The 21,875-nt window shown below is 32.9% G+C and overlaps 1 protein-coding gene and 2 non-coding genes across 11 annotated transcripts; 2 read left to right on the top strand and 1 right to left on the bottom strand.

Moving 5' to 3' along the window:
• The first annotated feature begins 979 nt into the window (after positions 1-979).
• Positions 980-1,089, top strand: LOC126658976 (small nucleolar RNA snoR99). Its single transcript, XR_007634540.1, has one exon. It is a non-coding gene; the product is annotated as a small nucleolar RNA snoR99 (small nucleolar RNA).
• Positions 1,090-1,161: 72 nt separating this feature from the next.
• Positions 1,162-1,282, top strand: LOC126658888 (small nucleolar RNA SNORD14). Its single transcript, XR_007634456.1, has one exon. It is a non-coding gene; the product is annotated as a small nucleolar RNA SNORD14 (small nucleolar RNA).
• A 7,945-nt stretch (positions 1,283-9,227) lies between these two features.
• LOC126655144 (ABC transporter B family member 21-like) lies at positions 9,228-17,512 on the bottom strand. Of its 9 annotated transcripts, none has more exons than XM_050349149.2 (14): positions 16,786-17,507; positions 16,344-16,448; positions 15,855-16,144; positions 15,700-15,754; positions 15,101-15,276; positions 14,771-14,992; positions 14,423-14,661; positions 13,528-14,053; positions 13,117-13,390; positions 11,936-12,792; positions 11,601-11,867; positions 10,386-10,649; positions 10,009-10,302; positions 9,228-9,931 (listed from the first exon to the last, which is right to left on the bottom strand). In XM_050349149.2, the coding sequence occupies exons 3-14, from the start codon at positions 16,107-16,109 to the stop codon at positions 9,578-9,580; spliced, it is 3,783 nt and encodes a 1,260-aa protein (XP_050205106.1). In that variant the 5' UTR covers positions 16,110-16,144; positions 16,344-16,448; positions 16,786-17,507; the 3' UTR covers positions 9,228-9,577. The 9 variants fall into 9 exon arrangements, with proteins under 9 accessions (XP_050205106.1, XP_055959663.1, XP_050205111.1 ...); XM_056103688.1 differs by having other exon boundaries at positions 11,601-11,864; XM_050349154.2 differs by having other exon boundaries at positions 15,101-15,252.
• Positions 17,513-21,875: the final 4,363 nt, after the last annotated feature.

Here is a 21,875-nt window from a genome sequence, read left to right as displayed (position 1 = left end):
GCGCGTCGACCTAAGGATTCGGCCACACTACCAAAATTACAAGGATTTTCGAAGATCCTTTCTATTTGAATACAAACTTCAACTTAAAAATATAAACTATAACTTAGGAAGACGAGACTATTTAGGAAGATATTTCCAAATAGGATTTTTATCTGAATAAGGAATCGTACTCCTAATCAGAGTCAAACCCTACTAAATAGGATTCACTTTTCTATTCCAAGTCTATAAGAAATTGCCTAAACACACAATTAAATTGATATACTAAAAACGCTGCTCAAAACTCAACACTGACTTTAGCATCGGAGAGTTAACCGGACAAGCACCGTCCGGTTAGCCTCTATCCTGTTTTTCAGATTAATTTCACCGAATCAGAAAGCAGACTCCATCAAGAATGAAAGGAGTATTAAAGCATTATATACAATCAGAAAAAATATGAATTATTAAACAATAAAATATGAAATTTATGATGTTTAAAAAAATAATACAAAAAACTAAAAAATCGGTTAAACCGGTTTAGACCGAATTGAACTGGACAAACCAAACGAACCAGTTGAATTGCTATCAAATTTATCGCTAATTTTAGCACCAACAGACAAATTTACCGCTAATTTTATTTTATTTTTTTAAAAAAATTTAGTTGAACCGGTTTAATTGTCGATAGCTTCACCGGTTCAGTTTTTAAAACAGAGGTTTAAGCTTAACGTAATAGTAGAAAACAAGAGATAGATTGTTCCACTTCCACCAACTAAATCACAACCGTCGATTACACAAAATCTAGGTATTCTTTCAAAACCCTAATCCGTTCCTATATATGCCGCCCCCCCTCTTTTTTACTCTTCAGTCGCCATTTTTGAAACCTCTCTTTTATTCATCACTGTTTCTAATTTGTTTTGCTCTGCAACTATTAATTTTCCTGATTAGATTACATTTGATTATAGAAATGGGGACTAAACCTCAACTCCTATGGCACAATTTCAGAGTGCTTTAGGGATGAAGAAGCCCCTCATATTTAACTCAAATCCATCCATCACTTTGTCAGCAAATTTATTTATTTTAGTTTCTTGCTGATCATTAATAGGTGGAATAATTATGCTTTAATTTTGTTGATTTTTATCTTTAATTGATTTCAAGATTAGGGTTTTTAATTATTTTGTTTGAAAATGTTGATGATGATAATCCAAAGGCTTGTTTCTCAAAACATTCGCAGTGGCCGCCTAAGAGCTTTCGCCTCGCCGGGCTTGAGAGTTTATGCTGCTTTTTCCTTCCTTGGATGTCTGAGACTAATCTCATTATATTATTAGATCAAAAATTAATTTATTTTTATTTGATTTAAGTATGCAATGCAAGTCTTATGAATCTTAGCAAAGAGTACTGAATTTGAAGATTCGCTTCTCGCTTAGCAAGAAATCTGAATTATCCGTTACGGAAGTTTTTTTTTTCTTTCAGATTTCTTGCTAAGCTGGTAGCGTATCTTCCTTGATCAGCAGGAAGCGCAATTGTGTAAGATATTATTCAATTTATTATTAATTGAGTTTTTGACCATTTTTGTTGAAAAAGATTTCTTTGATAATTTGTGTCAAGTTGAATGGTGAATTGATGATTCTTTGTTTAAAATTAAAATCTGCAATTTCGTATATTTTATCGAAAGAGTTAGAATTTTTTTGACAAAATATTGTTAGATTTAGGGATGTGCACACTTTGATGGAGTTTGGGGATTGATAAATCTTCCCAATCGTATTAAATGTTGGGGATTTTTTAAATGAAATTTTTGGAACTGTACCATAAATTGGTTTTGCTTGGAAATTTTATTTTTAGTACGGTTTAGATGGAAATTAGGTTTTAATAGTTTGTTACAATATTATTAGAACCATGAATATTATTTTAAAATAATTTTATAAATATAGTTTAGAGATGCATAACCAAACAGTTAAATTGCAAAAATGTAATATTAAAATTGAAAAATTTAGGTAATTGTATTTATATTTCATTCTTCTCAATTTAAAAATAAAAATTAACTAAAAATAGACATTTGTAGTCCAAATTTTTGTCAAATGTGATCGGACATTTTTGAAAAAGTAAGAATTGTTATTATATTAAAAAACTGTAAATCTAATATGACAATTTTTTTGATGAAATAAATATGTTATTAATTTTATAAATTTATATTTTTACAAAGAATTTGTCAACCAAGGTTAATAAAATATAGGTTTAATCATAAAAAAAATCCACCTTTTAGCCTCTTTTCAGTTGCATTCTGACGTTGTAATTTTGTCAGTTTGCACTCTAATTTGCACTTTTGAATTTCAATTCCACCCTCAAAATTAAATTAGACTCTTTTTCACTCGGGAAAAATTCATAAAAACCCTTATAAAGTAGGCCTAATTATTTAAAAAACCCCCACCTTGCAATATTTTTTCGTTTATACCCTGACGTAAGAAAAAATTCATTTGCAATATTTTTTCGTTTATACCCTGACGTAAGAAAAAATTCATTTGTACCCTTTTTTTGATTTTTCGTTTTCAACTGTACCCCAAAATTTATTTTTTTGACAATTTAATTAATTAAAGGATGCAACTATTAAACACTATTAAATAGAAGGATTATATTATACTTTTTTCTATTTGAAAAAATTTAAAAAAATCCTTAAACTTTAAAAATATTCAAATAAATCCTAAAAATTAATAATTTTAAAATTTTTTATTTAAAAAACTTCCGACACACTATTTTACTCTTTTGATTTATGGATCCACTAAAAAATCCGATAAAAATATTTTTTAAAAATATTTTTTTTTAAAATTTTTCGGATTTCAGGCGAGGAGGAGGAGGTCCTCCTCCTCGCCTGAAAAGAGGAGCTGCTGCTCCTCTTCTCAGGGAGGAGCAGCAGCTCCTCGGAGCTGTTGCTCCTCAGGTGAGGAGCAGCAGCTCCTCACCTGAAAGTCAGGCGAGGAGCTGCTGCTCCTCCCTGAGAAGAGGAGCATCAGCTCCTCTTCTCAGGCGAGGAGGAGGATTTCCTCCTCCTCCTCGCCTGAGATCCGGGAAAAAAAAATTAAAAAAAATTAACGTAAATTGTTTTTTTTAAGTAAAAGGCATTTATTTTTACGTTTTTTAATTTGAAAAAGTTATTGATAATTAATATAAAATAAATTATCATTATAAGGTTAATTTTTCAAAGAAGAATGTATTTTTGTATTATTAATAACATTAAAATCTAATTAGAATATAGGTTAAAAAATGAAGGACTATTTTATATGTTTTTCTAAATGAAAAAAGTTCAATTTAATACTTTGGGGTACAGTTGAAAACGAAAAATCAAAAAAAGGGTGCAAATGAATTTTTTCCTAGGTCAGGGTATAAACGAAAAAATATTATAAGGTGGGGTTTTTTTTAAGTAATTAAGCCTATAAAGTATTTGTTTGAACTCTTTTCTACACAAAAAGTTAAAAATGGATGACTTATTTTAATTTTTTTCAAATAGAGAAGAGATCAATCTAGCATTTGAGGGTGGAATTGAAAACCAAAGGTGCGAATTAGGGTGCAACTGATAAAATTACAACGTCAGGGTGCATTTGAAAAGGGGCTAAAAGGTGAAGGTTTTTTTGGTGATTAAGCCTAAAATATAATGAATGATTTCTAATAAGATATATAGACATTTCAGCCATTTCACGAATCATTGAATTACACGACTTTTAATTGGCCACCGTTTTCGACTTTAGGGCCTCCCATTATGAATGTCCTTGAGTTCACTTTTCGGTCACAAAATCCCCTGAATTTTCATTTCAAAATTACGAATGTCCTTTTGGCCAAAAAAAATGACCAAACACCTCTAATCATGTGTAATTTTTTTTAAAAAAATCTAATTCGGTCAAGTTTTAAAAAATCAAATCTAAAACTACCTAATTGAACCTCAAATCATCTAATCAAACCTCAAACCGATATCTACTAACCCACCACCACACATTCGCCGAAAACCACCTTGAATATCTACCACCCATTCATCGCTCATTTTCCCCCGTATATATGCCTCAACCCCCACTGCTCAAAAAAAATTCTGGAGGTTCGAGGAGCAATGTACCTTCTTAGACGGCCTGAGAATTTCGGCTTCTCAGACAGATCTGAGAAGACAACCTCGTCTTCTCAGATCTGTTTGAGAAGACGAGACTCGTATGCTTGACTTATCGGTTACCATTTTTATTTACCAGAAATATTTGCATTATCTCATCTCAACATTTGAATGACATTCATATGATATAAAAGATGGAAATAAACAAGTCTGAAAGCGTTTTAAACAGATAGACTCATATATGACTTGATCTGAACTAGACATGCGCATGAAGTAGCAGATACTCATAAGCATACATTTAACCTTAGAGGTTTTTAACAAGTAGCAAAGTATGGATGGTCTGAATATTTTACATGCACAAAGCCTAAACTGGTGATCTTGAAAAGCCAATACTACCGTTACTACTCTTTTCATGATAGTCCTACGATGTCTAGATGATGGGTTGTAATTGCATTTAACTAATTTATGTGATTAGTTCTTTAATCAGTTAATTGATATGCTTTTGGAAAGCGGTAAACATTATAGGCATTGCTCACGGCCAGTTGGCATACATTCAAGGTTGCAAAATACTTTTTAATCTTGTTGACTTTCAGTGCCTGGCACTCGCGCGGGTTTTGATCATCGGTCTGGCTAGAACCGGTTCTCGGTCAGAATACAAAAGTTGTCTGTCTCATTGATCTGGTTCTATTGGTTCAAACCGCGATACACTCTGAGTTCTGGTTCTCCCGGAACTTGGCCTGGACGTTGCTGGGTTTTACTGGCCTCGGGCTCGTGAACCCGGTTTATACTTTATGGCACATTGATGGACTTTGAGGTCCTTTTTACATCGGGCTGGCCCATTACAATGCAAATAAATAAAATATATTGAAAACAGTGCTTCTGGGTTTGAACTGGGCTTAATTTCGAGTTCAAATGAGCCCGGAAATCTAAGTTAAAAATCTAGGATCAAAATGTGGAATCTGGGAAGCAGGGACTGAAGAACTCGGTGACGGTGGGAATGACGTCGCCGACTGGCGGCGGCGGTTCTGGGCAGCAGGTCATCAATTCGTTTTTTGGTCATTTTCTCGACAGTTTTTCATGCAAATATGCTCAAACAGACATCTAACGCATATGAAAATAGCAAATATAATCTGAGAATCAATCTAAGATGATTAAACAAGCAATAAACATCCTAAATCATGCTTTCTAAGGCGGTTTTAATGGGAAAAAAGCACGCCACGAACACAAAAAAAGACAGTTAATTCTAAAGGTTTTTGACATTTTTGTGCACCCCTTAAAAAAATTCCGAATTTGTGCCTTTTTCAAAAATATTTCCGAATTTGTTTTTGGGTCCATGCAGCCCATTATATGAGATAGCGGTTGCAGACCAGCCCGCTATATGAGATAACGGGCTGCAGACCAGCCCGCTATATGAGATAGCGGGCTGGTCTGAGCAATCTCATATACTGCAACAGTAGAGAATCGTTTGACCGACCAGCTGGTCAGTCTGTCTGACCAGCTGGTAAGTCAAAAGATTCCCTACAATAGCAGGGAATCATTTGACTAAAAGCAGCCCGCTATCTCATATAGCAGGCTGCTTTTAGTATATATATGTGGTGAGTGCTGAAGCTCATCACTCACTATTTAAAAAGAAAGACATATTTTAGAATAGGTAAAATACAAAGATAGATAAAAAAAAAGAATAGGTTGTGGATTTTATCGTAAAAAAAATATTAGTGGATTTTAGTGATTCAGAGGTGAACCGACGAAATTGTTTTTTCGGACTTGGTTGAAGATTGATGGAGTTTATTTTGTGGAGGTAGACGGATATTTTATGGAGCTAAACGTTATTTTTCGGAGTGATATTTTACAAGGACTACTAGAGGTTAATCCGTATTAAATTAATCAATTAATCCAAATTTATATTTTTAGACAACTTTAACTATTAAAATCACTTAATTAAAATAGCTCTAACTCAAAACAATATTTTCATAGTCCGCAACACCGTCTACGACTTTCATTTAAACTCGAACTTTATTCGACATCTCTAAGATCTCCAAAATTTACGTCAAACTTAACTTCTTAACTTTCATATTTAAATCAAGTTTTTTTGACCAATTAAAACTGTTACTTAGACTGGTCCAAACACTAATTACAAATGATATTTCCAAAATTTGAAAAGTCACCTACAATATTTGTTTATAATTTTTTTTTAAAAGTAATGCTCGAAAGTGTCCGAAACTAGTCCGAAAATAGCTACCCTGAATTATAATTTATTACATATAATAGTTTTTTTTTTAAAAACTAATCGGGCAATTATTGCCCTGCCCCAATGATTGGGGGCAGATCCCCGATCATTGGGGAGGAGGGACCAGCCCACTATATGAGATAGCGGGTTGTGTGGGCCCAGCCACAAATCTATCAAATATTTTAAAATAGACATAAATCTAGAAATAAATTTTTAAGGGGGCATAAAATTGTCAAAAACCCTAATTCTAACATGCTTTCTAAGTGCAGAAAATCACTATTTTTAAATTTAATCGAATATAAATATTAGGGCAGACCTAAAACATGTTTTCTATTTCGGGTTCATCGCAAAGACATTAAAATCAATTATGACAATAAAATCAATTATGCAGAAAATCAAAGGGATGTAATAGAGGGTTCTCAGAATTACCGGTTTGAGTCCTTGATTCGTTTGCTAACAAAATGGATGCGGAATTCAGCTTTTAATCTTGTGCTTGTGCCGCGTTCTTAGAGAATAACACGTGCTTTAGTGTTTATGATTGGAATTTTGGAGTGATTTTGTGTGTGTGGTGTATAGAATATTCGGCCAAGTTAGTATCTAGGGGAGGGGATCGAATTTTGCTGGTATTTTCTAGGGTTTGTGTGCCACCTTCATTCAGGCTGACTTAAGTTCCTTTTTATAGAGGCAAATTAGGGTTTATCTAGTTTTATCCAGTTGCAGTTTTAATGGAAGTTGAAAGCTTTAGATTTTAAAGTAGAGTTAAGAAAACTTTTTTTTTTAAATATTAAATTCGGAATTCTTTTTAATCGTTAAGCAAAATGCTGCTAAAAGTCTATTTTGGCGTCCGAAAGTATTAAAAAAAGCTCTTGGGACCCTATGAGTTTAGGCATGGTCAATTTTAGTCCGTAAAACTTGTAAATTGTCCATAAACTTCTAAAACATTGTAATTAGTCCAATTTCTGGACTTAGATTACAATCTCTTCAGATTTTTATGGACTATTTATGGCCAATTGCGTTTTAATCCTTTCTGTTTGCAGCTACACACTCATTACACCTGCTTGGATTCCAGCAAGCAAATCTATAGCTCGTCACCCGAACAGATTTTTCTAAAAATCATCATTAGACGCTTCAGTCCCTTATCACTTATTACCTGTTTAAAAAATAGGTGTCTACAACAGCTGCTAAAACAATTTCTGATACAATTCCGAACAGTTTTTAATTTTTTTTTAAAGAAGCTTCGTTCAAAACAATGACTAAAATGGTTTTGAAATCTTTCAAAATAAATTTTAATAAATTTATTATGTTTCAGGTATAAATAATGAAATATGGATAATGAAGAAGAAAATATTGATGAAGAAAATATATAAAAAAAAGAGAGAATAAATTTGTAAAAGAAAGTTAATTGAATTTATTGTGAAGAAAAAATGAAATATGTCATAAAAAAGAATCAATTCTGAGAAATTTTGAGAAAAATCGTGGATAGATTATTTATCAAATATACTATTTTAAAAAGTATTTACTATTTTTTACATCATCTTTCCATAATTTTCCACTCTATATTAGTAACAAACATATTTACAAAAATATCCTACTATATATACTAGTTTTATCTTATTTTAGGTTAAAATTTTATATAGTCACACTCTCTTCTCTCGTTTTTTCTCTTTTTTTTTCTTCTTTTTTTCCGTTTATTTTCCCGGTCGTCTCTTCCTGTCGTTTTACCGTTCGTCTCTTCCGTTTGTTTTTCCGTTCACGCTTCCGTTTGTCTATTTTCAGTGGGTTTCTCGCCTATTTCAGTCGTTTTTTCACCTGTCTCTTCGATCTCTTCCGTTCGCGCTTTTCCATTCGTCTATTCTGTTCGTGCTATGAATTTCTCGTCATCGTTTTTAGATTTTTTGTGATGATTGAAATATTTTGTAAATAAATCATTGCCGATCTATTATTCTTTTATTTAGAAAATTCTTCTATTGTTCATATAATCTTTGTATTTTATTTTTGTTCATAGGTTTCTTTTTTTATATTGATGCTACTGATTTTGTAAACAACGAATGATTTATGGTGTATTTAATGGTGTATTTATGTTATAATGTATTTTTGGTGTATTAATAGTGTATTTCTGGTGTTTTTCTGATGTATCTATATTTTTCTGGTGTATTTGCAATATTTATATAGTATACACTATAAAAACACAAAAGATACCCTAATGATACACTATAAAAACATCTATGTACACTAAAAAAACCACAATAGATACACTAGTAAAAAACGATAAAAAAAAACACAGAGCATAAATCAGTAAAAAATGAAAAAATTTATTTTTAAAATTAAAGTATTTTTGATAAATAAGAAAGATACAACTTGTAAATACTTTTGAAAGCAATATAAAATCATAAATAAAATACAAAATAGTGTATTGTATGAAATTTTCTAAAAAAAACATGTTAGAAGTAAAAAAAGAAAAAAAAAATTGCGCTTACTCTTAGAAACATAATACTTTTTGAGTAAATTACTATGAGATTCCTCACATATATCATAATTTACACTTTCGTCTATTTTGTCTGGAAATCAAACGATATGATCCCTCACTTTTGTTTTCGTTAATGATTTAGTCATTCACTCCATTTTTGGTGTTAGTCAACCGAGTCAAAAAAACTAATTAAAAAAAACAAAAAAAAAACAATGTGACCTCCACTTTGATTTCTGTCAACGATTTCATCCCTCATATTTATAAATTAATCTACCCCTAAATCGTTTGACTCATTTGACTAACACCAAAAATGAACGAACTGACTAATATATCAACGAAAATAAAAATGAAGAATCATATCGTTTGATTTTCAAACATGATGAACTAAACGGTAAATTATGACATGTGAAAGGGCTTCAGAATAATTTGCTCATACTTTTATTATAAATTCCTCCGAATTTTATTGTCCAATACAAAATGAAAATCAAATATTTGAATCAATTAGTGAATATTGAGATCCATCAGTATTTTTGAAAAATTCGACTTTGAATGTCTACACAACCATATCTATCTATTTAGGTTTGAGCATATCATTTTAATGATGAACATAAGGAAATGAGATGTTTTCTGTTGTGTAGCTCACGGCACATTGTAAGCAATGGCGGAGCCACTCACAAGCGGGTCTGTGCGGTCATGGTCGGAATGAATTTGAGACTCAAATTTCTTTGAAAAAAGACAAAAAAATTATGAGAAATTTATCGATTACAATTTCCCTCCTTCAAATTCGCTCTCCCCGACATTATTTTCTGTACTAATTGTAAGGTTATGTTTTAGCAGTCATGTGAAGAGCAACTAAGGATGCATAGAAACCATCTCTGTTGTTGATTAGTTCCTCGTGACTTCCTTTCTCTACTATAAATCCATTGCTAAGCACTGCAATAACATCTGCATTCTTGATTGTCGATAATCGATGAGCGACGACAACTGTAGTCCTATTCACAACGATTCTGTCCAATGCATCTTGAACCACTCTTTCAGACTCGACATCTAATGCACTCGTTGCCTCATCTAGCAGTAATATCTTCGGACACTTCACTATGGCTCGAGCTATGGCTACCCTTTGCTTCTGTCCTCCAGACAGTTGAATTCCTCGCTCCCCTACCATTGTTTCATAACCCTGCATATAGCTAAATGAAAAACTTGCATTTGAATTGACAATTATATTTAGATGTGTTCTTTGTGTGATTTTATTACCTGTTGTAAGCTACTAATGAATTTGTGGGCATTGGCCAACTCTGCTGCAGCAATAATTTCTGCCTCGCTCACATTTCCTTCCTTTCCGTATGCAATGTTGGCGCGGATTGTGTCGTTGAACAGGACAGGCTCTTGGCTAACCAGTCCCATCTGCTGTCTAAACCATTTCAGCTGAAGCATCTGGATTTTGACTCCGTCGAGAGTGATATGACCTGAATCTGGATCATAGAATCTTTGCAGCAATGCAATCACTGTCGATTTACCGCTCCCACTTTCTCCAACTAAGGCAACAGTCTGAAGAAAATCGAAAAAAACAGTAGAAAAAAGATCTAATTCCTTATTGATTTGCAATTTTTTTCTTTTTGTCAAATGGTTACCTTGCCGGAATGAATAGCCAGGCTGAGGTCCTGGAAAATTTGAATATCTGGCCTGGATGGATATTTAAAGCTTATACAATGAAGCTCAATATCTCCTCTAACATTTTGTAATATTGTTCCCGACTCATCGCTAGGATTAATCATCGATTTTTGGTGTATTATTCTAAATACAGAAGCAACAGCAGCATTAACTTTGGCTGTATCAACACCAATGGAACTTGAGTGGGAAATTCCTGTTGCTGCCATAGTTAATGCAAAGAAAACCTACAATTTGCAAAATGTTTAGATGTCTTTATACATATCTTTGAAAGAATGCTCTAGTTGTAACTTAAAAATTTCAATTAATAGTACCAAGTTTGTATTCTACATTTTAATTTGGTAAAAGAACTTCTATTTTACATTTTAATTTGTATTAGTATTTCAAATTTTTCAGATTCATATGGCAATCGAGTGGCAGCACATTTTAAGAGTAAATTGTTAAAATAGAGGTGTGCATTCGGTTTGAACCCAACAAAACCAAATTAATTTTTTTAATCAAACCGAAACGAATTTAAAAGACATTAAAAAGTTTCAAATCAAACCGAAACAAACTAGTAGGAGTGGTTACTATTTTAGGTTCGAGTTTATTATTCAGTTCTGATTGTAACTTAACTGGAATGTTTTTACTTCAAAAAGCGAACAAAACCCAAAAAAACTACTCCCTCCGTCCCAATAGAGTTGTCCACTTTGAGAATTTTTTTTGTCCCAAAACTCTTGTCCACTTTCAAAAAGTAACTAACACTACACTTAATTTTTCTATATTACCCCTATTTAAAGTCCACTAATAAAAGTAAATTGCAAGTGAACCCTACATTAAATAGGGGTATGATAAGAAAAGTAAGGAAAATTTTACAAAAACTATAAACAATGATTGCTTTTCTTAAACTGTGTGATAAAGTTAAAGTGGACAATTCTATTGGGACGGAGGGAGTAATATTTACTATATGATATTAAACCGAACCAAATCATATTTATTGGTTCGATTTAGTAATTCAATTTGGTTCAGTTTTTGCACATTCCTAGCAACCGATGTGACAATATATTTAAGAGTATACCTCACCCGGTTGCCATATGACAGAGCTACCATTGTCTGAACTAAACATTAAATTGTTGGTAACGTTTGATATTTAAGTTTTGGTATCAAATTAAAATAGGCCAAATATTTGATTTACTCACCTGAAAAACATCTGCAAATGTTGTGTGGTTGCCCTCAATTAGTAGAGCTCCGACGTAGAAACTAATTGCATAGAAAACAAAGAGAAAGAAGGAGGACACTCCAAATCCCACACCACTGATCAGTCCTATCCTTAGTCCTGTTCTTTTAGGACCTTCGCACTTCTCTCCATATAGTTGTATCACTTTCTCCTCAGCACAAAAAGAAGCAATTGTTCTGATACTTCTGACCGCATCATTAGCAACTTGGCTTGCTTCCTCGTAAATCTTCTGCAAACCATCAGTTCAGATTTATTTCAAAATGATCAAATTTAGAAAGATCTAATTATAGTTCATACATTTGCATCTGCACTAAACCCTTTCAAGGATTTCACTTGCAGGAAAGTATTGACGCACATCATTGGGATCATAGCCAGGATAACGAATGCTAGTTGCCAATTTGCAGTAAAAGCAAAGATCATTGCTATTACTATTGTTGCAATGTTTTGAACCAATTCAGCTAGAGCATCACCCACTAAAACTTGAACTGCAGCTGCATCTGCTGAGAGCCTAGCACCAATTGCACCGCTTGAATGCTCTTGATCGTCAAACCAGCCAATTTCCATATAAACTACCCTCTCAAAACAAATAGATCGAATCCGCTGGACTAACTTCGATCCAGCAATAGAAAATAGGTATGATCTCAATGGATGCACCGCCAATTTTATCAAACCAAGGGTCATAAACATTAGTGCCCAGAACTTTGAGTCCTCTCTCAGTTCATGAGGCGGCTTGAAAAATGTTTTGATTGCTTTAGAAATTAGTACACCATAAATTGTCAGTATTGTACCATTAATACTTGCAGTAATAGTACCAACTATAAGAATTGGAAGCTCTGGTTTGTTAAGATAGGCAAGGCTGTAGATTGAGACTTCTGGAATTTGTTCTTTCAATGGAAATGCATTTAGATCCTTTTCCAAGTCATGACCACAGTGTTCTGAAGGAAAATCGCAGGAAAATGATAGGGATTCATGATAGCTACTTGAGGAACATTGCAGTAACCTTCTTTGACTTGATGATTGTCTAATTGATTCAATTGAAATTTCTGATTTATTGAGTTCACCTATTGCTTGTTTTGTTTCATTGTTTACTTCTTGTAAGCGTATAAGCTTTGAGTATTCCCCCTCAGGATCTTCAAGTAGTTCCTGATGAGTGCCTGAGAAGTCGAAGAATAGGTGAGTGTCATACCTGATATGGTCACATAATGAAATCCAAATTTAGAAGTTTTTCGATTCCTCAGAAGATTCAAAGACCATTTTGTAAATACGTGCGCAATATCCCGAGTTGAGATTTTATATGTGACTATGATTTACGGAAACTTTTCAAATCCTATGTTTAGACATATTAATTGTATTTCTAGAAATGCTTGTGAAACTCCAAAACTCAATAATAATAATCCATTCTATGAAAAATATAATTTCTCTATTTCCCGTTCTGATTCGATACTACATAGTGTAATAGCTCTGATTGTAAGAGTTACCTTTTTCAACAATCTTTCCTTGATGAATGACAATAATGGTATCAACATTTCTTACAGTCGTCAAACGATGGGCAACAATTACAGTGGTCCGATCATTCATGACCCTGTCTAGTGCATGTTGCACTATCCGCTCAGATTCTGCATCAAGTGCACTTGTAGCTTCATCCAAAAGTAAAATTGTAGGGTTCTTCAAGATTGCTCTTGCAATTGCAATTCTTTGCTTTTGTCCACCAGAAAATTGTGTTCCATGCTCACCAACCATGGTGTCAAGGCCCTGGATGAAAAAAAAAAGCAAAATCAACAACTCTGATGATCTAAAAGAAAACATCATTTTTTGGAAAATCAACTCCCCGGTAGCAATTTTAGTAGAAAACATCATTTTGATTCATAAAACAAGCTTCGGTATTAAACCTGAGGAAGTTTTTCGATAAACTTTGCAGCATTGGCCAGTTCAACTGCAGCTCTGATCTCTTCAAGAGTTGCACCATCCTTCCCATATGCAATATTATCCTTGACACTACATGTAAAAAGAGCAGGTTCCTGGCTGACTAAACCAATTTTCTCTCTAATCCATTTAAGTTGAAATTCTTTGAGGTTAATGCCATCTATAAAAACTCCACCAGATTGTGGATCATAAAATCTCTCTATCAGACTTATTATCGTTGATTTTCCGCTTCCACTCTGCCCAACCAAAGCCGCAGTTGAGCCACTTGGGATAAAAAGAGAGAATCCACTCAATATCTCCTCATCAGCTCTGGCTGGATATCTAAAATATACTTCCCTCAACTCTATATTTCCATGGATATCATCCAATACTCTTCCATTTGTATCATATGCATCTATCTCTGACTTCCTGTTAATAGTCTCAAACATTTTATAAGCTGCTGCTTGACCGGCAGCAAATGCCCTCAGAGAAGGAGAGGCTCTTCCTAAGGACCTGCAGATTTACAAATGCAAGAAGAGAAAAGAACTTTAGTACCAATTGGGTGTTCCTTAATTTGTAGCCGAGTGATTTTTGAGCCTGAGTTGGAGCCAACATACCAAGATGAAACCAAATAAAAAAATTCGTAACATCTTGTTTTTTCAGTAGAAGCTTGTGATTTAGTTTTTGATGTAGCAAGTAGGAAAAAAACAATTCTTAATTGTTGGTACCAAAAACACAGTAGCGGATTCAGTAGCTCCAGCTGTGATAGGAGCTCATTGTCGGTATTTTAAGGATTTGGTCCATTACAGAAACTAGACTTTAAATTTTTAGGGATTTGAGAAATGGAACGAAAGACATCAAAATATAATGGAAGAAACTTACATTGAGCTTGTCAACACCACAAGTACCACACTAACCACTTGTCCTCCGGTATATCCTTTTTCTAAGATCATCTTAGCACCAAACCATACAGCCATGCCAAAGGTACTGACAATAACTAGAACAACTGCACCGAAGCCTATTCCAGCTACAACGCCTTCTCGCACACCTGATTTATATGCAGTTTGAAGATGCATGTTGTAATCATTAATGGCTCGTTTTTCTCCGGTAAATGATGCAACCTGGATCAACATGAAAATTACCTATAAATGAAGTAATAACGAGACCTAAATCTTCTTTATTAAAGCACATATTCTACAGGCATCCTTTTCCTCTGGCAATGTAACATACAGTTCTGATTGAGCCAATTGTTTGCTCTACTACAGTTGCTGCTTCTGCATACGAATTTTGTCCACGGGCTGCCATTTTCGATATGCAAATGGAAGAAATTGCACCAAATAATACGATTATAGGAATAGCAGGTGACAAGGCAAGGGCAAGCATCCACCCTTTGCTAAATGCTATAATAAAACCCCCAAAAAATGCAGCCATTAACTGCAGAAATTTTCCAACCTACAGAAAGCAAGCAGAACTAAATCGAATCAACAAAGAAATGGAATAAATTTAATGAAATGCATCAATCTCTCGAACTTGGAAGAGGATCAGCACTTCAGAAATCACCTTCTCACCCATTGCATCTTGTATAAGAACAGTATCGCCAGACATTCTGCCAATGATCTCTCCGGTACTCATTTCGGTATCAAAGAAAGCAATATCTTGTCTGAGTATAGTTTTCAAATAATAACCTCTTATCCTTGTTGCTTGTCTTTCTCCTGTAACCATCCAGCAAGTCACCTCTGGCAAACAACAGCCATAACATTTCTTTAAATTTGAAGTGTCAACAAAATTGATTGAAATTTTCAATTGATTTCGCTAATATAGTCGTCTAAAACTTCAATCTTTGCCACATCAGCGATCAAATGTTACTGATTTGGTAACTTATTAGAGCTTATATATATTTGTCATTAGATGAAATAATTTTTTTTAGTAAACTCTTATTATGTAACATTGATCGCTGACACGAAAAATATTGAAGTGACAACAAAATTGATTGAATTTTCATTCTAAAACGAACATTTAAGTTTAATCACTAAAAAAAATTGAGGTTTTAGTAATCAAATTGTAATTAGATAAAAAAATTAGAGCTCAAAAATTAATACTCATTTAAAGCATATGAAATGAACTTACAAAAATTTTCCCAAAAAAAAAAAAGAACTTACGAAGAAATGATGCTGCTGCAGCTCCGATTGCTAAGTAGACAAATTGCAAAGATACCTATAGGTATATATATTAAAATCATTACATGTCCATTACCTAAACAAATCCAAGACAAAAGCACAACTTAAAATCTGAGATATATAAATGTATCTCTTACCTTAGAAATAATATGAACTATGTTTTTATTGGATTGGTTACTTCCAAAGGAATCGACCATTCGTCCTAAAAGCAACGGCAAAAGAGGCAAAGAAATTCCGTTTCCAAAAGCACCAATAGTACCGGCAGTCATCAGCAACATATCGATGGAATCAGCAAAAGAAAAGAGCTTATAATATGGAACCGTTTTCTCATTTTCTTTGCTTCCATTTGAGCTAGCCTCACAGACCTTGTCATTGCTATTCTCTCCCGTCATTGTGCCAATTCCGGTATTTCAACTCCAAAGCTTAACTAGGAAATAAAAATATGAAAAACATAACAATCAAAATATCTTCTTTAAAGTCAATGACTTAATGCAGTTGTCTTTAAGCAGAAAGGAACATATAATAACTATCATATAACAAAAAATAATTAGACTCTCAGCAAATGGTAAAGCAAGAAAAACAAAAATAAATGGAATAGAGTTATTAAGAAGTTAAATTTCACTTACCGAATTAAAGAATCATAACATTTTAGACTAGTTGAGCTTGAGGTACATGCTCTTGGATGTTAGACGCGTAATGATGTTGATAGGTTTCATATAAATCTGAAATACCTGTTTAAAAATATAATTTCTCAATGTGACGGCAACAGATTCATATGAAAGCACATGGCTAGTCAAAGACTACTGTTATAATTTTTTATAGACAAACTGAATCAAATGTTTTTTTAAGCAATACTTGTTGTTTAAAAATCATTTTATATGGAGCCACTAGATCTTAAAGATGTATAACTTGTAGAAACTCCATATGTAGTCAACCAAAGTGCACTATCAGTAACTTTCACTTACAAAACGAATGCTAGGTTTAATTTTATTTGTTTTTAGTTATCTAAGTCATAAAATCATTGCAACCGGAAAGTTAACAACTAGAAACCAATAATACTCAACTGACCTGGCCAAGGGAATTGTGTTATGCTCCGATTATTATCAATGCCATGTGGATTACATCCATCTCCATCGCCTCCAGCTCCACCACCACATGACTCCACCATCTCCTCCAAGCTCATCTGGCTGGCGGGTCTTACCCTAGGTAGCACGGACACTTCATTCAATCAACGTTTTCCGTTTCGGAAACGTTTCGGACACTTGACGTTTCGGACACGAAACTTCATTTTTTTATATAGGAAAATTATACTGTTTCGCCGTGTCCAAGTGTCCCGTTTCCCGTATCCGTGTCCGTGCTACCTAGGTCTTAACTGATCTCCACATCCACCTGCAACTTACTCTGGCCTTTGTATTTTATCCACCGCCACTATCAGTAAGTGAAGAGAACACACCAAAACAACCAAACAACAAACCTGTAACCATTAAATATCAAATTTCAAAACCCCAAGGCCTGAATTTGATATTTGTATGGAGCAAATGGAAACCTTATTGGGAGCATTACATGGAAATTGAGGCCATTATTTCCTTACTGTTCTTCACTACCTATTGATTAACAAACTCAAATCTGTATCCCTCACTAACTAACTCCACTTGCTCTCTTTTCTAGGGTTTAGAAGGAAAACCAGATGGCGAAAATAATTGGGTTTTTCTTTTGGCGGTTCAAATGCAACGGGCAAAAAACTGATATTTAAGGGTTCTTAAAGATGAAACAGCGTCGTTTCTTGTGAAATGAAAAACATTTTTCTTATTATGATATTCCATCTTCACCGCATTCCAAATCAGGCAAAGATAAATTTAAGGCCAAATATTGTAAAAAGGGCAAATCTTTTATAAAATTTTTACAAAAGTCCTGACCTTTCAATTTTGTCGATTTTGGCCAAAAACAAATTATTTGGTTTCAGTTGTGGCCAACTCTCAATTTGATTTTAATTTGCGTATGTGGCGCCTATGTGACGCCTATGGCATGCCAAATATTGAAAGTTCAGGACTTTTGTGAAACCAAATAATCCATTTTTGGCTAAAATTGACAAAATTGAAAGGTCGGGACTTTTATGAAACCAAATAATCAATTTTTGGCCAAAATTGACAAAATTGAAAAGTCAGAACTTTTGTGAAAGGTTTGACCTTTTTATAACATTTGGCCTATTTTAAACTATCTATAAAATAGATTTCCACTTTGTGCGAGTAAATTACGCAAAATTATTTAGAGCAAATTACTGTGAAGCCCTTCATATTTGATATAATTCACACTTTAATTCCTTTTATTTGAAAACTAAACTATATGGCCCCTTACTTTTTTTTTCGTCAACATTTTAGTCTCTCCATCCATTTTTAGTGTTAGTCAACGAAGTCAAAGGACTTATGGGTAAATTAATTATCAAAACTGAGGGACGAAATCGTTGACAAAACAAAAGTGAGGGGTGAAATCGTTCAAAAAAATAAAAGTGGGGAACCATATAGTTTCGTTTACTTCGTTGACTAACATCCAAAATGGACGGGAAGGAGTAAATCGTTGACAAAAACAATAGTGAGGGGTTATATAGTTCAATTTTCAAATAAGAGAGACTAAACTGTAAATTATATCAAATGTGAGGAGTGTCATAGTAATTTGCTCAATTATTTACATCATGACATTCGTACACATTGTATATTAATCATATGAAAATTTTAATAATTAAAAAATAATTAAAAAAATTTCCTATTGCGATATATACTAACTTGTTGTAAATATAACATGACACAATTATTATAGGATTTTTGATAAAAAAATGTCTCCGTCAAATCACTATTTCTATTTTTGTACCATATAACATAAAAATTATATTTTTGTGTCTGAGAATCCACCAGCCCGCAATAAGCCATTGCGAGCTGGTTTAATCCAGCTGATTAAACAATTATTCAGCTGGCTTAATTATCTAAAGCAACCCGCAATTCACCATTGTAGGCTGCTTTAGACAAGTGATTGGGGAGAGACTCTCTCCCTAATTAGTCCAATGATTGGGGAGAGAGTGTCTCTCCCCAATTATTATAAATTTTTTAAATTTTTAATTATACATTTTAATATTATAACAAAAAAATATTTATGTTATATTTTAATTACGATCATTTTATAAAATATATTTCTAATAAATTATTTTAAGATTCCGGTATATTAATTTTATGAATTAAAATAATTATATTTTAATTTTCAACTTTTTTTTAAAGAAAAATATTTTGCGCATCAATGATTATTTGCTAAAATTAATTTTGTATTTTAGTTTAGAAGTGAAGATTTATGTGCCTAAAATAAATTTAAATTGAGGATTGAATAATGTAGTTCAATTCGTAAAATTAACAATTAAAATGTCAGAATCTCTTTTAAAAATAGACCAAATGTAATAAAAAGGCCAAACCTTTCACAAAAGTTTCACAAAAGTCCTGACCTTTTAATTTTGTCACTTTTGGCCAAAAACTGATTATTTGATTTCACAAAAGTCCTGATCTTTCAATTTTGTCAATTTTGGCCAAAAATGGATTATTTGGTTTCACAAAAGCCAAATCTTTCAATATTTGGCATGCCACATGGGCGTCACATAGGCGCCACATAGGCAAATTGAAATTAAATTGAGAGTTGGCCACAACTGAAACCAAATAATTTGTTTTTAGCCAAAATCGACAAAATTGAAAGGTCGGGACTTTTGTGAAACTTTTATGAAAGGTTTGGTCTTTTTACAACATTTGGCCTAAATTTTATTAGTTCAACAAGATCCGGTGTGAAATTGAAAACAAATGGGGTTTTGATTTGTCGAAAAATAAAAGTTGGTATCCAACGTTGTCGAGTTTTAGAGTTTACATTGTAATTCACGATAAAATTCGTTCAATTAACTCAAAAAATACTTGTGTAATAAATAAATTTAAGGGTTACATTGAATTGTTTTTAGTTAAATTATTCAATTTAGTTGACTAACACGAAAAAAATAAAGGGAAAAACTATTAAAATTTTTTTTTTTTTTTTGGTAAGCCCATCCGGTTTCCAAGGCTTCGCCCTGACTAATCCGGATCCGACCCGTGTCGCGCACCTGGCATGGTGGGTGAGTCTTCCAGTGGGAATTTTCTGCATTCACAAGGACTCGAACCCGAGACCTTGCTTAAGCGATACCAAGCCGCTTACCACTTGGATCAACTCCCATTGGTAAAAAAAAAAAAAAAAAAACTATTAAATATTAATGGAAATAAAAGTGGACGACTATATCAATCGATTTTCAAAGAAAGAAGCCGAAATTGTAAATTATAATATATATGAGAGCTCGAGAGTAATTTGCTCAAAAAATAATCAATTTAAATCGTTTTAATTTAATCTATTATATTAATATTTTTAATAAGAGGTATAAGAGTATAGATTAAATAAATTAATCTCTAATGCTCACTAGAATTTGAAAAGGATGTTAATCAATACATTCATTTTTCCTGTCATAATAAGCACTTAATTAGCAAGCATAAGACTACATTCAGATGAGAAAACAATGAAAAGAAGCTTACATTGAGCCTGTCAATATAGCAAATATGACACTAATAACTTATCCTCCACTGCATCCTTTTACCAGAATCACCTTTGCACCAAACCACACAGCCATACCGAAGGTACCGAAAAATAACAAGCGTTTTCAGAAGTAGAAATGAAACATATAATTTTGATTGAACCCGGCGGTTCAATAAAAATATGAACCGGCCCGGAACAGTCTAAGAAGCCCGAAACCGCCGGTTCAGAACCGGCCGGTTCCAGTTCACGGTTGCGGCCGGTTTTAAAAATTAAATAAATTAAAAATTTATCTAAATTAAAATACACTATTTTTATATCAAAAATCAAAATTTGAACTACATTAATAAATTCATTAGTATTAGATTATTTTCTTTAGTATTAGATTATTTTCTTTAGTATTAGATCTTGAATATATAAGTATAATTACATGGGCTAATAATCCGCAACGGTCCTTGACTTTTGGGGTATCTTACAACAAACCCTCTGATGTTTAAAAACTAAATCCCTTGATTTTTGTGGTGACGTTCGCTAAACCCCCGATGACGAAAATACCCCTGACGCCGTTTTTGTTAGTCTACTGACATTCTGAGAAAAATATTTGGTTGCACCACGTCAGCTGCCACGTCATCAAAATATTCTAAAAAACTAAAACACCCAAAATACCCTAAAACACCCCCAATCATACCTAACCTAATGATATCCAACCAAACCCCTTCACCCTAACCACCACCCACCACCCCACCGTTCTTCGGCCACCACCACCACCGCCGCCACAGCCAGAATGTTTTTCGGCTGTCTTTTTTTATCTGGGTTGAAGAACAGATCCATACATCAGCAACAATTTTTGTTGTTTCCATGATTATATTTTCGGCCACAATTTCTAATGTTGTTATTGTTATGTTTTCAACAACAATTTAGTTTTTATTACTAATAATTTAAGATAACGTTTTATTAGCAGTAACATGCCATAATTTTTATTTTTGCTGCAATAAGTTATCAACAACAATTTTATCCCTTTTAGTAGCAAAACATATTGGTGCTAATTCTAGTATTTCTTGTAGTATTTGAATTGTTATCCGATATTGCCAAAACTGAAAGTTAAATATGTATTAATAACATTTAAATTTTCATAACATTTGTTTAATTATGGACTAATTTATTATAAATATAATTCAAGCGACTACATATATTTTATTTATCATCAATTTGATCATGGATACTGATACATAAAATCATTTTGTTAATAAAAAAAAATGGTTCTGTAGATTTGGTCATGACTTGATGGTAGCAGCATCTTTGGAGATGATCACGATTCACGGCCACTCGAATTTTTCATATATTTTTTGTTGAACAATAATCTTCACAGTTCAATGATAATTTTACAAAATTGATTTTTACAGTCTTTAATCATTAGTCAATGAACAAAATTATATCATGTAAATATAACTTCCACGCTATAGTTTATTAGTAGATTATAAAGAGTGACTGAAACCTGAAAACAACATATAGCATTGATTAACAAATTTTAATTTAGAAATTTATGATTGAACAAAAGATAATTTTAATATGCAAATAGG

Source organism: Mercurialis annua, linkage group LG7 (genome assembly GCF_937616625.2).
Source record: "Mercurialis annua linkage group LG7, ddMerAnnu1.2, whole genome shotgun sequence".
NCBI lineage: Eukaryota > Viridiplantae > Streptophyta > Magnoliopsida > Malpighiales > Euphorbiaceae > Mercurialis > Mercurialis annua.
The sequence above is the reverse complement of the archived record's forward strand: the minus strand, read 5'-3'. Positions and strand labels throughout refer to the sequence as shown.